The 14,700-nt window shown below is 34.9% G+C and overlaps 1 protein-coding gene across 2 annotated transcripts; it reads right to left on the bottom strand.

The window, feature by feature from the left end:
* Window positions 1–8,401: 8,401 nt before the first annotated feature.
* LOC110879278 lies at window positions 8,402–12,621 on the bottom strand. Of its 2 annotated transcripts, none has more exons than XM_022127703.2 (10): window positions 12,419–12,621; window positions 12,153–12,261; window positions 11,634–11,792; window positions 10,284–10,325; window positions 10,075–10,170; window positions 9,881–9,973; window positions 9,639–9,782; window positions 8,795–8,902; window positions 8,663–8,714; window positions 8,402–8,587 (listed from the first exon to the last, which is right to left on the bottom strand). In XM_022127703.2, exons 2-10 carry the CDS (start codon window positions 12,237–12,239, stop codon window positions 8,553–8,555), a joined length of 816 nt encoding a protein of 271 aa, XP_021983395.1. In that variant the 5' UTR covers window positions 12,240–12,261; window positions 12,419–12,621; the 3' UTR covers window positions 8,402–8,552. The 2 variants fall into 2 exon arrangements, with proteins under 2 accessions (XP_021983395.1, XP_021983394.1); XM_022127702.2 differs by having other exon boundaries at window positions 12,153–12,265; window positions 12,419–12,620.
* Between the last annotated feature and the right edge of the window lie 2,079 nt (window positions 12,622–14,700).

The raw sequence follows: 14,700 nt of genomic DNA, 5'->3' as shown, positions 1-14,700 counted from the left end.
ATATATATATATATATATATATATATATAATGTAAGTATATATGGAAAACCCATTTAATCTAGAAAACTTGGGAAACATGAAATGTGTGGACAAGATTGATTAACATCATATCTTTAAAACACATGTTAAAAGGGCAAATTGGTCATTTGTTCAAGTCATCACTTCACCCTCTTCCCCATCCCATCAAGTCACATTTATTACCCATCAACTCATCACCTTTTTAAACCAAAAATATATACAGAACTTCTATTTCTTTCTTCCTTCTTCATCCTCCCTTCCTTTCTTTTTCAAAACCTTAACTCCATTGCTTTCTTCCATCTTTCATAGCCTATTTTCAGGCTTATTCTCCTAGTCGTGTATTCCGCAACAACTTCATCGGTGATGAATCACCGGCGGTTTACTTCCAGCAGGCATCAGGTTCTTCAGGTATGTGAATGAATCAAAAATTTGTTCTCATTTTTTTAGAAGACAATCATGTTTTTTTTTTTTTTTTTTTTGTTCCTATTCTTCTTTTTTAGGAATCAATCATCTTCTTTTCTGGGTAATAATATTCTTTTGGTTCCTGTTCTCCATTTTTTATGAGTCAATCATGAACACCCTGCCATTTACGTGTTTGTTGGTGTTTCGGATTAGATGATTTGTTTTGGATCCTTTTGTTTAACTTATTTTAAGTTTTTTCACATTTTTTAATACCTTGCACAACCAAGCAACCAATTTGTATTTTCTTTTTGTTTTGTTGGTGTTTGAAACCCATTACTATACAAGTTTATAATTTATGGTATAATCAGGTGTTGGACATATTAGAGATGAGAACATGCAGCCACAGAGGTAGAACTTCAACAGTCTCACTTTCAGATGTTTTCACCAAATGAAGAAGGTTTTAACATTTAGATTTAAAGCTTTTTTTCTAAAAAAAAATACCTTATTCTTGTTTTTCTAATTACCGCTGCAAACTCGATTTTCAGATATGTGGAGTGATGAGTATGACGAGGAATCACCGCTACGCGCACGAGCTAACGACAGAGGGAAATTCCCGCTAAACGGACCTGATGTTCATGAAGATTATCTTTAACCTTTTTGGCAGCATGAAACCATAAATATTTTTGAAAAATATTCATTCGTAACATTGTAACATGTGTTAGCACTACAATAAAAGTGTTAGCACTGCAATAAAAATAACTTTTACGTTTGTATTTTTAAAAAAATATGCATTGTTTATAAGTCTCATATGCATTGATCAACGTAACACGTACACATTAGACATGTAACATGTGTTACAACCTTACAGAAAATTTAAAAAATCCATGATGGTGTTACAAAATGTAGCCCTTATGACAAGGTTTTCCAAAAAAAATACATTTTATGTTATTTTTCAAAATTACTCAGTTGTAACATGTGTTAAATATGTAGCTGTTATGTTTTTTTTGGAAAAAGATTCAGTTTTTGTTTAATTTACACATTTTCTACACATATGAACAAGGAACTCTCCGCTACTTTGTAACTCAGACCCCACAAGGAACCAAATATTGGACTCCTATTGTTGACTAGGAGTTCCATCTCGTTGTTGGAAAATCATACGACACATTTGAGGAGCTTATTGCAATGTATAAGGCATACGAATATCAAGCTGGCTTCAATGCAAAAAAGGCGCAAACGAAGGTTTGGAATGGGTATGCGACGCACAAATACCTGAGGTGCTCGAAAGCTGCTAAACCGCAACAGAAAAGGACGTTCGACACTCTCTGTGAGTCTTCGGTGATGACCAACAGGAAAAGTACATTCACACACACTGATTGCAAGGCGCAGATTCTTGTCCTCATCATGCAAAACCCTACTCGTTTTGTTTTACACAACTGGATTGATGTGCATAATCACCCCCTTATTGATAACTATATATGCAACAACCCATTGTTAAATATGTAACGACAAGGTAGGTGTCATCTTTGTTTCAATGTTACACACCTGGACAAAAGGAATGATGTGACCAACGTTTTGTGTTAATCTAGTTTATAATTATTGTATATCCATGTTAGACATGTTACATAGAGTCGTTGCATATATTTATGACAGAGGATAGCACAAGTATATCCAGGTTACACATGTTACATAGAGTCGTTACATATTCTATACCATAGGATAACACATGTATATCCAGGTTACACATGTTACATGTATGTGTAACTCATGTAACATATGTTTACATACATCGAGTTACATATCTTACATAAGTGGTAACGTATGTATACTCATGACATACACGTTACACCCTTATGTTAGAGACTCTGGCCTACAACCTGAGTATACACGTGTTAATGTGTTTTTTAACCTCATGGTGTCATAACACAAGTTACATTTGAAGTGTTTGCGCCCTTATAAATGTTCCTTTTCCATCTGTTTATGTGTTATATTAGAAAGTTAAATGTAACACAAGTTAATTTGAAACTTGTAGCACAAGTTACATTATTAAACGGTGGGATTATGGCACAAGTTACATATCCTGATCTTCTTACACCTTCATGTTTTTTTACTCCATAAATGATGTAATATTGTTGGATTGTACGCCACTTTATACTCCTAATACATGCAACACTGCTTGGAACATCTGTTATATATTGGGATCTTTGTTCCACCCTCATCTTACAAAGGTTTAAACATATCAAAACCCACTTCATATTGGTTTAACATATGTCACAACATATTCAACCATTTCTAACTAGTATATTTGTTGTATATGCTACAAGGGTTCCCCTATGCTACAATTTTTTTAATGTGTATAAATTGTCACAATTAGCCTTACCCTACGTAATTATCGCTCCCACCATTTTTATAGATCAATTGAGTGATGAGTATGACGACTTGTCATTACCACCACGTACCAATCAAGGTCAAACATTTCCACGTATGGGCTCATATGTTCATGAAGGTTTTGATTGGATAATATCTTTTTATCAATTTCCATGTTTTGCATGTGTTACTCCAAAGTGGATAACATATGTATAACCAAGTTACATATGTTGCATAGTGTAGTTACGTGATCTACACTAGAGGCCAACACTTGCATAGCAAGGTTACACATGTTATCTTTTATTTGTAACACGTGTTATACCGATTGTAACATATTTTTAGATAACACAGGATGTTACATGTGTTACACATGTTGCATAGAGTAGTTGCATGTTCTACACCAGAGGCTAGCACTTGTATAGCCACATTACACATGTTACCACATGTAACCTTTATTTAGAGAAAACAAGATGTAGCATGTGTTACACGTGTTACATAAAGTAGTTGCATAGGATATAGCATTGTAACACATGTTACCTGAAAACCAGGTAACACATGTAACAAACGAAAAAGAGATCAAATTAAGTTGCACAAGCAAACTGACATATGCTAAACGTTCAAAAAATACAAAATATGAAATATAATGCTAAAATGTATACAACATATCAATTTCACCTGCCTTTTTTCACCTAGACAATTAATACATTCAATTCCATTCATCATTGTTTTCTTATCCTTTTTTCACTTGCCACATTGACCCAAAAAATAATATCCCACAAAACAACCGATTAGCCACTGATTGAAATTATATCCCACAAAATAACCGATTAGCCACTAATCGAATGTGGTTTCAGCAATCACAACATCCGATTGGCCGTTGAAACGTTTAACGACAGTGGTTGTTGGAAGAAGACGATTTGTTTAAAATACACTAGGTGGTTTCACTAATTGATTGACGGCTACAACGTTTAACGATAGTGGTTTCACTTACCGTCGGTAAGGAAGAAGACAGTTGTGTTAGTGGTTGTTGGTGGTGTTACCGAATCCGGTTTTACTTACCGCCGACAAAGAAGAAGACGGTTGTGTTAGTGGTTGTTGGAAGAAGTCGGTTGCTGGTACGAGACGTTTCCAAATCTATAAATTTGTCACCATAGCTTCAGATCTGAAAATCAGTCACCACGATGTGAAACCGGAAAAATGGTGTGAGAAGTGGTTGGACGCCCTACCTAATTTGTCTCTCTTTATACAATCGATATCTCCCATTTATTTTGTTATACCAGTCTCACATATCAACTAGTTACATATGCAACAATTACTAGTATAACGACAAAAAAAAAACTCGTCATAATGGAAACAAATTTGTTTAATCTGAAATTTAAAATTGATTTGAATTAAAAATAAAGTTGTAGATAAAGTAAGAGAGAGAATGTTGGTGAGAGAAAAAAAGGTAGAGAGAGAATGTTGGTGAAAGAAAAAGGTAGAGAGATGATGTTGGTGAAATGAAAGGTGGAAAGAAAATGTTATTTAATATTATTTCTTATGTACTTTGTGTAATATGTCTTGACCAAAATACCCCTCCAGCCACTTAAATCGTATTAAAGTTAAATCAAATTACTATCTAATAATTTCAACTATTGGAACATGTTGATCAATGGTTATCATAGAGTTTACTAGGTTTTCTTACTACAAATAAGTTTTCTATAGATTCTTTCCCTATATATATATATATATAGTAGGAGTTGGGTAGAAAGTGTATTTTTCCTAGAAAGTCTAGGAAGCAATGAGAATTAGACATGTGGCATTGAGTTATTTTAACTAAAAGGGCAACTATGTAATTTCACATTTTAATTTTATTTTTGGAATTTATTTTTCATTAACTAACATTCCATGATTTTCGGAATTTTTGTTGTTTTCGAATTCAAATCTGGAAGTCAATGTGTTTATCTGGAACAACTATCAGCATGTCTTGGTGATGTGTTTTACCAGTCAGAGAGGTTGAAGTCAGTGTGTTTTAACACTCTGAAGTGAATATATAATCAGGTTGTGTTTTAACAGTTCTTTTGCATTTTAACACTCCGAATGTGTTTTATGTTGTTGTCTAAGTCACATTACATCACATTGTGTTTTTTGATGATTACATTACATCATAATGTGTTTTACAACAGTTTGTTTTTATACTGGAGTTTAACAAATCTGATTGTGTTTTAAGTCAGCAGATTTGCTGGAGGATTCTTGATATTGTGTTTTAACAGCAAGCAGATTTCTTGACATTGTGTTTTAACAGCAAGCAGGCCATTGTGTTTTAACAGCAAGCAGATTCTTGATGCTGTGTTTTAACAGCAAGCAGATTTCTTGATGCTGTGTTTTAACAGCAAGCAGATTCTTGACGCTGTTTTTTAACAGCAAGCAGATTGCTGGAGGATTCTAGACATTGTGTTTTAACAGCAAGCAGATTTATTGACGCTGTGTTTTAACAGCAAGCAGATTGCTGGAGGATTATTGACATTGTGTTTTAATAGCAAGCAGATTTCTTGACGCTGTGTTTTAACAGCAAGCAGATTTCTTGACGCCGTGTTTTACCATCCATGCTGGTAATCCTTCCATTTATCAAGAACGACTCAGAAACAACGGTACAAGCCTCTCTACAATCATCAATTAAAACAGAAAAAACGCAGCCAAGTTACAGGCAGATTAAGACCTAAAACGTATATGCACCTCAAGAACTTTAATCACAACACAAGATATGAATACCTAGTGAAGAAAAGAGGTATGAACAAGCCTTGGAACTGAAATCTGAATGCTCTTGGTGTCCTGTTTTGCGTCGCCAGCAGCAAGGGGAAAGAGATCGGTTTAGAGAGGGAGAGAGAGAAAGAGGGGAAATTGCATGAATTTAGGGATTGGTTATTGAAATGGTAGTTTCTTGACTTATTTAAAACACTTCCAATTACCAAAATACCCTCACTATATTAAAAGTCTCTAATTATATAACTCAAATATTACAAGATTGCCATTGATTTAATCTCAACCCTTAAACACACCAATCGGATGGACCAGATCGCTTCCTAGACTTTCTAGGAAAAACACACTTTCCGTGCGAACCCTACTCTATATATATATATTTGGATAATCAAGCCGGGTCTTAATTAATACCATATCTGTCTTATAACCGCAAACAATTATATATATATAGGGGAGGTTATATATATACACACATATAGCTGCGTATTGCAGCTTGTCGGTTTATACATAGATAAAGATAGCGTGTCGCAATAGTGTATTTAGAAATGAGCGTTGAGCGGTGTAAAAACACGATCTTAAAAGTTTTAAAATAACCGATCGGTTTAAAAACGACGTTATGAAAATCAACTCGACAACACTACGAAACCATTAAAAAAATTCATGTAACAGAATATTCAAACTCAAAGTTATAACTTTATAATAGTTCAGGTGTTGTAGTGTAAATCGGTTAAAAAAGTAAAATATAACTTTGTTAAAATTAAGGGCCTAAATGTTAAACTTATTAAAGATGAAGAGGTGTAAATAAAAATTGTTTACTAAAAAGACAAAAATAGCACTATCGTTAAGCACCCATATAAAGGTTATATATAACTAGCTTTTGGGTTACCCTAATAAGCGATTTAGATGGTGAATTAGCGGAAGGAAAAGGCGGTGAATTAGCAGAAGGAAGAAGACAAAAGTGACGTCGATACCATTGATATACTATTCATCATTATATTTAAAATTGATAAATAGAGTGATCTACTATTCATCACTATGTTTGACAATGATATATAGACTAATAATTTGATTTTTTTATATTTTTATAATAATATATAGTTTTTTATCAATACTATTATTTTTACTTTTAACCAAAAGCATATTTTTTTTTGTTTTTAACTTTTAATATCTTCTTTTTTAATATTATCTATACCGTCTGAACAACATCGATACCGGTACCGTATAACACCGGTATATTTTTTTATTAGCATTTTTTACAATTTCAAGTATACCGTCATTATGTGCTTATTATTATGTATGATTTGAATAAAGTTCTATTTGAATCAGTCATATATAGTTGATTTTTTTAATATCACAAATCAAACATATACCAACCAAACAACATCGGTACCAGTGTTGTATTCGTTTTTTTAGTTTTTTCAACGTGGCGCTATAAAATTCGTTGAACACAGAGTTATATTTGCAATAAACTATTTTTTGGTATCGTAAACTATTTCAAGGTTTTGCACGATAACGGTACTAGAACGAACTGATACCGAGTGAACATCGGTACCGATACGTGTATTCTTTTTTAAGGTTTTCAGTCAATGTAAAACACGTGTGAATTGTTATGTCAAATGTCAGTATCGTACCGGTAATGTAATGATCCTGACTAATAATGACCAAAAGCTCGTAGAGAAGCGCACAGAAATCTCACTAGTTCTCAATACGTGTCTTAAATGTTTCAAGTTTAAGCTTTTTTCTATCAAATTTAGGTCCATTTTTTAAAATAGTTTTACAAGTTTATTATAAAATCTATCATTTAAACATATAACATAGTTATATTGTTCTATGGTATTTACATTAGTGCATAAAAAAATCAAATTTCAAGAAAGAAAAGCTAAAATCGGACCCTTGATTAAAGGTCGGGTTGGTCCGTCTTAGACCACCCGTAATCGGACGTTTTTCAAACAAAATAATGCCAAAGCACGCCCCGTCTCCGCCCCCTAGGCGTTTTCCGGCGTTATTCGAGAAAAAAGGGACGTTGGCGTGATTTGAAAGACGCCGGAACTTCATTTGTTTGCCCAATAGGACCTTGCCATGTGAGTGTAATTTGTTTTAATTAAAAAAAACAAAAGAAACAATATTTGTGTGTGTATAATTAGATTTTGCACATTCAGTCCCTGCATTTTGATTGTATTTAAAAAAAGGATTTAAACTTCAAAACTTTTAATATTTCAAGTTTCAAAAATACTATATCAGTCCTTAAAGTTTTGTTTATTAAATGTCTGATTTGGATCTTTTATAAAATTAAAATTTTGCAATGCATTTTTTTTTTTACTTTTTTCCGGTTTTTTATTTCTAGTATTGTATTTTTTTTATTTAATGAAGTATTTTAGGTTTTTAATTAAAAAAAAATAATTGTGTAATGATTGGAAGGGGCGTTATTGGGCATTATTGATTATTCTCACTATGCCACTTTTGCAATAACGCCCAATAATGCCCCCATGCTGACTGGACTGCCACATGGCAGAAAACGCCCCAAAGTGAGGGCATTATTCATCTAACGACTATACATGGTTTTACCACTTTTCGATGGTAAAACTTTCAAAAGTATTCTATACAATTGCTAGCCCAATAAAAATATATAGATTTTTAAACATTTAAATAACTTTCATCCTGTTTGACCCAATTTAATTTTCGCTAAGGCTTTAAACATTATCGGACTTAAGGGCGTGTCAAACTAATCATAAGCTACTTGAGCTTGACTCGTTAAAATTTTACCCCACCCAATCTCAAGTCTTACCTTGGACATCATTTAACAAACGAGTCACACCTTCACAGCGTGAGCTCAATTAAGCTTGTGAGGCTAAACGAGCATATGACATAGACCATTTATTTAATAAACAGATTACTACATTTAACAAAAACTTGTGCTCAAAAGAGCAAGGTTTGTATGCTGCTAGTCTGACCAACACAAGAACCTTAAGGTTTTTCAAAGCTTGTTGACCAACCACTTTACAAAGGGGTTTGAACTTTGAAGCTTAAACTATCTCCTATCAACTTCCTCCTGAACCTCACCATCTGCATACACACATATATGATATTTTACAAACACTTCAAATCATACAAAACCATAAACAAAAAGGCCTCTCTTACTCTGGAGATGTACACCTAGGTTGGCTTGTGTGTCAGCTTCTGAGTTGTATTCCTTCCAAATTTTACAACAATTTAAAAAAGAATATAAAAAACATATCATTAATTTATTAAAATTTAACTAAAAACATATACCCTTTCAATATGACAAATCTGGAAAGATAGAAACTTGTCCTTAAGCTCCTTTGCCACTTTGCACAAATCAGCCATGTTCTGATTTTTTGTTTTCCACAAACCATTAACCTAATTTGTCAAAAATGTGTTAACAAATCCCAGCATGAGTATGCAGACACTAAAAAAAGGCAAATATATATGTGTAGGCTGCAAACGAACCGAATGTTCAATGAACAGTTTGTGAACCGTTCGGCGGGAAGTTCGTTTGTTTAATAAATGAACGAACAGAACAAGAAATTTCGTTCATTCATTATGTTCGTGAACGTTCGGTAACGTGTTCGTTTATGTTCATTAGTGTCTTTAGTTTTTATATTTTTGTTCGGGATATTTCAAAATTTCCAATAATAGAACATTTAATAAGTATTAGCGTAATTTGTTTTACTTAAAATGTTTGATAAATATTAGGTTAGTATACTACGGGTGGATATAAGTAAATTGGTGATAAAAGATGCCGATTTTATTCGAAATTTAATATACGTTCGCTTTTGTTCATGAACGCTTGTTTGAGTTCATATGTGTTCATGAACGTCCGTTTGCCCTCATTTCTGTTCATGAACATTCGTCTGCGTTCATTACTTAAAATTAACGAACGAACACGTTCATTTCCTTAATGAACAAACACAAACATAAAATTTGGTTCGCTAAGTGTTCATGAACAGTGAACACATTTATTTTCTTAATTTGTTCGGTTCGTTTTCAATGTGTGTGTATTCTTTGTGTTCATAGATTATCATGCCAAAGAGCTTCGAAAAATATAACACATAAATATATCAGGAACAAAAGAAGGGAAAAGGGAAAGGGGTACCTGCATACAAACAAGTTTAGAGTCACCATGCACACGAATATGCCTAAATCCTCTCTCAAGAGCATAACGCAGCCCTAAAATCATAGCTCGATACTCAGCAACATTATTAGTCGCTACACCTAGACCTTCACGTAGACGATAAACCTACAAAATATATGATCAATAAAAGTTATGCTACCAGATATTTATTGTGAATGACGAAGAGTGTGTTATTATTATTATTTAAGTTGAGTAACTCATACCAGACTTCCGTCGACTGCACGTAGCACGACCCCAGCACCAGCTGGTCCAGGGTTTCCTTTTGCAGCACCGTCAAACTCGAGAATACATGAGCACTAGAAAAACAGTAAGAAAATCATTTATCTTATATTTATAAAATTATTACAATTAGTGGAAATAAAAACTAAATGAAAAGTAAATGGTGTGAATAACTCACACAAAAAGCAGAAACTGGCAGAGCTTCAATAAAGCTTTCGGTTTCAGGAATCTGTCTTTGAGAAGCTTCTGATAAAGAAGTTGATCCAACATCTTTCTACAAAAAAAGAACATCATACACAAACAACATCAGAAAAAAAAAGAATAAAAAACAGGTATCACTTCAAGATAATGCCTGATATTTCAATACAACTTCTTTTAGAGCAATACCTTCATTTTCTTCTCAGCAGGAGCGTTGCTACTAACGGGTTGCTGAAACATGGTAACAAATATTATAAAACATAACCCAAATATAGAAATTAATATCAAAAAGAGAAAAGTGAGACACACATAGGGGACTTAGACTGCGGGGAGTGGTGGCGTTGGTTGGGCGGGGGAAGCCAGCCAGCGCTGGCTAAGCCACTCCGTGCCAGCGTTGGGTTTGGCGTTGCCCAGCCAGCGTCACCATGGAGCCTGACCCGGGGGGGGGGGGGGGGGGGGGTCAGGGTGAGCTGGCTAGCCAGGGTTGGGTGTTTATTTTTGACCATTAAAAAGATATAAAGTCAGCCAACATGGCTGCCCAACGCCGCTTCCACACCCCACTTTTTTTTTGGGGTGGTCCGGTGGACCCCACTATTGCCACGTGTTGAGCAAAGCCCCCAACCCAAGGAAAATATAAGTATACAAACAGTCTCATCCTCCAACATATTTGTATATACATATACACATGTGTACATATATGAATACATATTTCAACATGCGCATACATAGATACTGCATATGTATACATAAATAGAAAAATAAGACATACATATATGTGAATAAGGTACGTTCATCAAGAACCGCTTTTAAGTAGAGAAGCATGAGAACCGCATAAACACTTGTACCTTTCGCTTTAAATGTGCTGCATAAGGCGGTTATGTAATAGCCTACCCTACTCTATTTAAACTTCCATTATATCTGTCAAGCGCTACATACAAGTGTATAATATGATTATCAAGGTCCCCTTCTTTTACTTTGTTCAATTATGAATGTGTCCCTATATATATAGGCCATATATATATATAGGGTTAGGGTAAAATGAAAACTTATATGAGTTGTGAGAACTTAGAGAACTCGGCCTTACGAAAGGTTTTCTCAAAACAAAAATTACCAAAAATCCTAAAAAAATAACTTTTCCAAAAAAAACTTGTTTTCTTTTCATTTACAGCAGTCGTAAATGCTGTAAAAATCTACTTTTAACAGCAGCTGTAAGGGGCCAAAGACCACTTCGATTTTTTTACGGCCGTCTTTGTAACATTGTAATCTAGAGGTGTGAAAAAAATGAGGGCAAACCTCACACGGGAAGGCCGAGTTCTCTAAGTTCTCACAACTCGTAGGAGTTTTCCCTTGACCTGAATCCTATATATATATATATATCTACAGACATATATGCACAGAGGGACATTGGTGAAGCATCAGTTCTATATATTCTGAAACACCAGGTCAAATTCCTCCCGGTTTTGTACGTCTTGAAAGTTGAAAGAGTAATAATATAAATAGAAAGTATCAAAAGGATTCAAGTGAGCAAAATAGTCTAACCTGAAAAGGACAGGGAATAAGTTGGCCAAAATAATCACTTTGCACACTAGATACACCAACAGAATATATTGCATTACTGAGCCCATGTGTGGCAAGGTATTTCTCAGCAGCGTTTGACAAGCGATAGCCTTTAAACACAGCAACATCTGGACCACACAGCTACAAAACAAACCAAGCATTAAAACAAACAGACATCCATCATTTATTAAGTGAGAAGTTCAAAACAAAACAATTTGCACATGTGACATAATTTTTTTTACTTTTAGACAGAAGAACTTTACATGGTCTGTAGCGAGTTTTTGGAATTCTTTTTTAATTTAGGTGATCCGCTAGTCTCACTAGCGGATGTGGTGATGACATGGCAACAATTCAGGTGGAGCTGTTGCCATGTCATCACCACACAACTGCTAGTGGATCACCTAGATTAAAAAAAAATCCGAAAACTCACTACAGACCATGTAACATTTAAAAAAAAAAAAAAAAAAACTCAATATAGGGTTTATGTGTAAACATTATTACCAGAGATTGACAGTCATTCAAACTTGTGTAAACACCGATAATGTCTCCTTTCCTGACAACGTAATAAGCGTCTTTCTCATCCTCCATTGATGATTACGAACAGTTTGCCCTAGCTAACACCAGATAACAAATCAACACTAAATAGGAACCATAATCATCCACATTTTCCTACTGGCTGAATACATGATTGTTGATATTACGATGAAGAAGTTCAAATTAATTAAAAAGTTACATGATACTGAAGAAGATCAAGGAAGCATCTGTACCTTTCGAATCTAACGGATGGCTTGATCTTGAGACGAAGGAGTCCCAAAGGAAAACAGAGAGACGATGATGAAGGCAGTGGCGTTACGGATATTGGTAGAAGGGTTTTGGGTTATTGGCGCCAAAATATCGGACTTCATTAACCTTTCGTTTCCCTTTCGTCCATGGTGAACCACCAAGCCCAAACCCTCCCACACAAGGCTATAACTTTTTTTTATTGGGTAAATTGCATTTAACGTCCTTCATCGCGTTGTACTTTAATTCATAAAATTACACTAAATGTTAAATTTGGAGCATGATTAGGACCGCATTCTACGTACGTGTCGGTGAGAATTTTTGTGGAAGAGAACAAATTTTCGGAAGGTTTGTGCATATACGCCAAAAGTGTTCAAATTTTGAAAGGTGCTACGTCGCTACGTTGAACCGCGAGGAAGATGTAACCGAGGATGTAGCGTTTGCCAAGGCACGATCCGAGTATGAAGCAAAATACTTAAGGCCGTTTAATCATGTTGCGGCTTGGAGGGTTTTTCGAGCCCGGAATGGGGGGTTTTTCGCTGCACGACCTTAGATTACGTTTGTTTTATTTATATGCTTCATGTTTTATTTTTATGTATTATATTTTTTTCTAAGTTGTTTAAATGTTATGTTTTTTATAAGTTATTTAAAAGTTATGTTTTTTATTTTTAGTTTATTTAGATGTTTGATTTTTTATCAATTTATTTAAATGTAAGAAATATAAAAAAAAACATAATTAAGTGTTAGAAATATTAAAAAATGGGCTCTATTCCATAGCGTGGGCTTTATTCTAAAAGGGCAACGAAGTCCTTGGTCCTACGTGGTGATGATATGTCGCAATGGAGGGCTCCAACCATACCGTCTAGCATAAGCATTGTGTTCCATAGCCAACCAAGTCTATGTTTCTCTTTTATGATTTCCTAAGACTCCATTCAAATATATACATTTGTATTTTGTCTTTTTGAAGATACTCCTAACAAGTCATCTATAGAATCTCGTATTCTCTATTAACATTAGAAATGGTTCCACTCTCCATCAAACAAACCCATTCAAAGTGGGAGCATATGACACCCACCGTAAAAATGCTACATCATGATACCAGTAGATCGACCCTTTACTAAATTGTAACAGTTCTAATCGTCTTTGTGTGAGAGAAACCGAAACTGTAAATTAAATGAGTTTCGATTAGTTGTTATGATCTCTATCTCTTAGTGACTTCTCAGAGATTTGTTTGTACATCCCTTACAAGCAAACCTCTTGTTATTTGGTTTGTATTAAACTTTGGTTTGTGTATTATTACTCAATACAATTTTTGATCATCGTTTTGCTTATTCTCATTTTTTTAATGGAAAATGTTACTCCTATTATATATTACATCAAAATTCTAAATTATTCCTTTGCCTAGGCTTGAACGTGACCCCCCCCCCCCAAGAAGCATATGCCTTTATCAAATGGGTCTGCCTCACATTGACAATCATATTAGATCGTTTCCATCGCGAAAGCCTGTTGTTGATGCAACAAATACGGGACCAACGATGGTAGCTGGGCTGGTCAGGCAAAAGGGCTGAAGGGTTCAGTTTTGCCTAACGCAGGTCGCGGGGTCCCTCCACGTTTGCAAAACGTGGAAGGAGGTTCACTAGTATGTTTGGATTATTTGCTTTGAAGTTCTTTCTCCAAGGCCGGCTCGGATCCAGAAAAGAAAGCAAATAGAATGAATGAGATGAATTTGATGAAGAGTTATTTGGAAGTGACAAAGAACTCTTTGAATGACCAGAGATTGAGGAATCTCTCTGCTTTTCGGAATGTCTTTGAAGTGTTTATGAGTTGTCTTCTTATAGTGGAAGACACCTCCCGAAATGGTATGGACTATACTAGCGAGACCTGTTTGCTTATGGAGGGTTTCCCCTTTTGGGGTTGAAGGCTTTGGACCCCTGGTTAATAGAGTGTGCTTGTGCAGACCTGCTCTGACTTTGTGAGTTGGTGAGCGTGAGTTGGTGGGACGAGCTGTTTAGACATGACTAGTTACTGTTTCTCGATTCCCTCAATTTACAGCTTTTCATCCGATGAACCTTTCAACCTTTTAAGCTCTTTGCATATTAATCATTTTGTTTATCCTTGGGCTACCCCCGTCGTCAGCCCCCCAAGTCAGAGGTTTTTGGGGTAGTACACTCAAAGACTTCTGACTTTTATGCATGTCTTTTAAAGGCTTGAAAGGTTCGTTGCTTGGAGGCTTGAAAGGTTTGAGGCAGTTACTTTTTTGAAATTTGAA

Source organism: Helianthus annuus, chromosome 9, assembly GCF_002127325.2.
Source record: "Helianthus annuus cultivar XRQ/B chromosome 9, HanXRQr2.0-SUNRISE, whole genome shotgun sequence".
Classification (NCBI taxonomy): Eukaryota; Viridiplantae; Streptophyta; class Magnoliopsida; order Asterales; family Asteraceae; genus Helianthus; species Helianthus annuus.
The sequence above is the reverse complement of the archived record's forward strand: the minus strand, read 5'-3'. Positions and strand labels throughout refer to the sequence as shown.

Excerpts from the sequence above, each read along its gene's own strand:
- LOC110879278 (XM_022127703.2), bottom strand. The coding sequence starts at position 12,239 with ATGGAGGATGAGAAAGACGCTTATTACGTTGTCAGGAAAGGAGACATT. Across the intron at positions 8,903-9,638 it reads CTAAACTTGTTTGTATGCAG|GTTAATGGTTTGTGGAAAAC; the intron begins GTACCCCTTTCC and ends TTGACAAATTAG. Across the intron at positions 8,588-8,662 it reads CCTAGGTGTACATCTCCAGA|ATGGTGAGGTTCAGGAGGAA; the intron begins GTAAGAGAGGCC and ends GTGTGTATGCAG.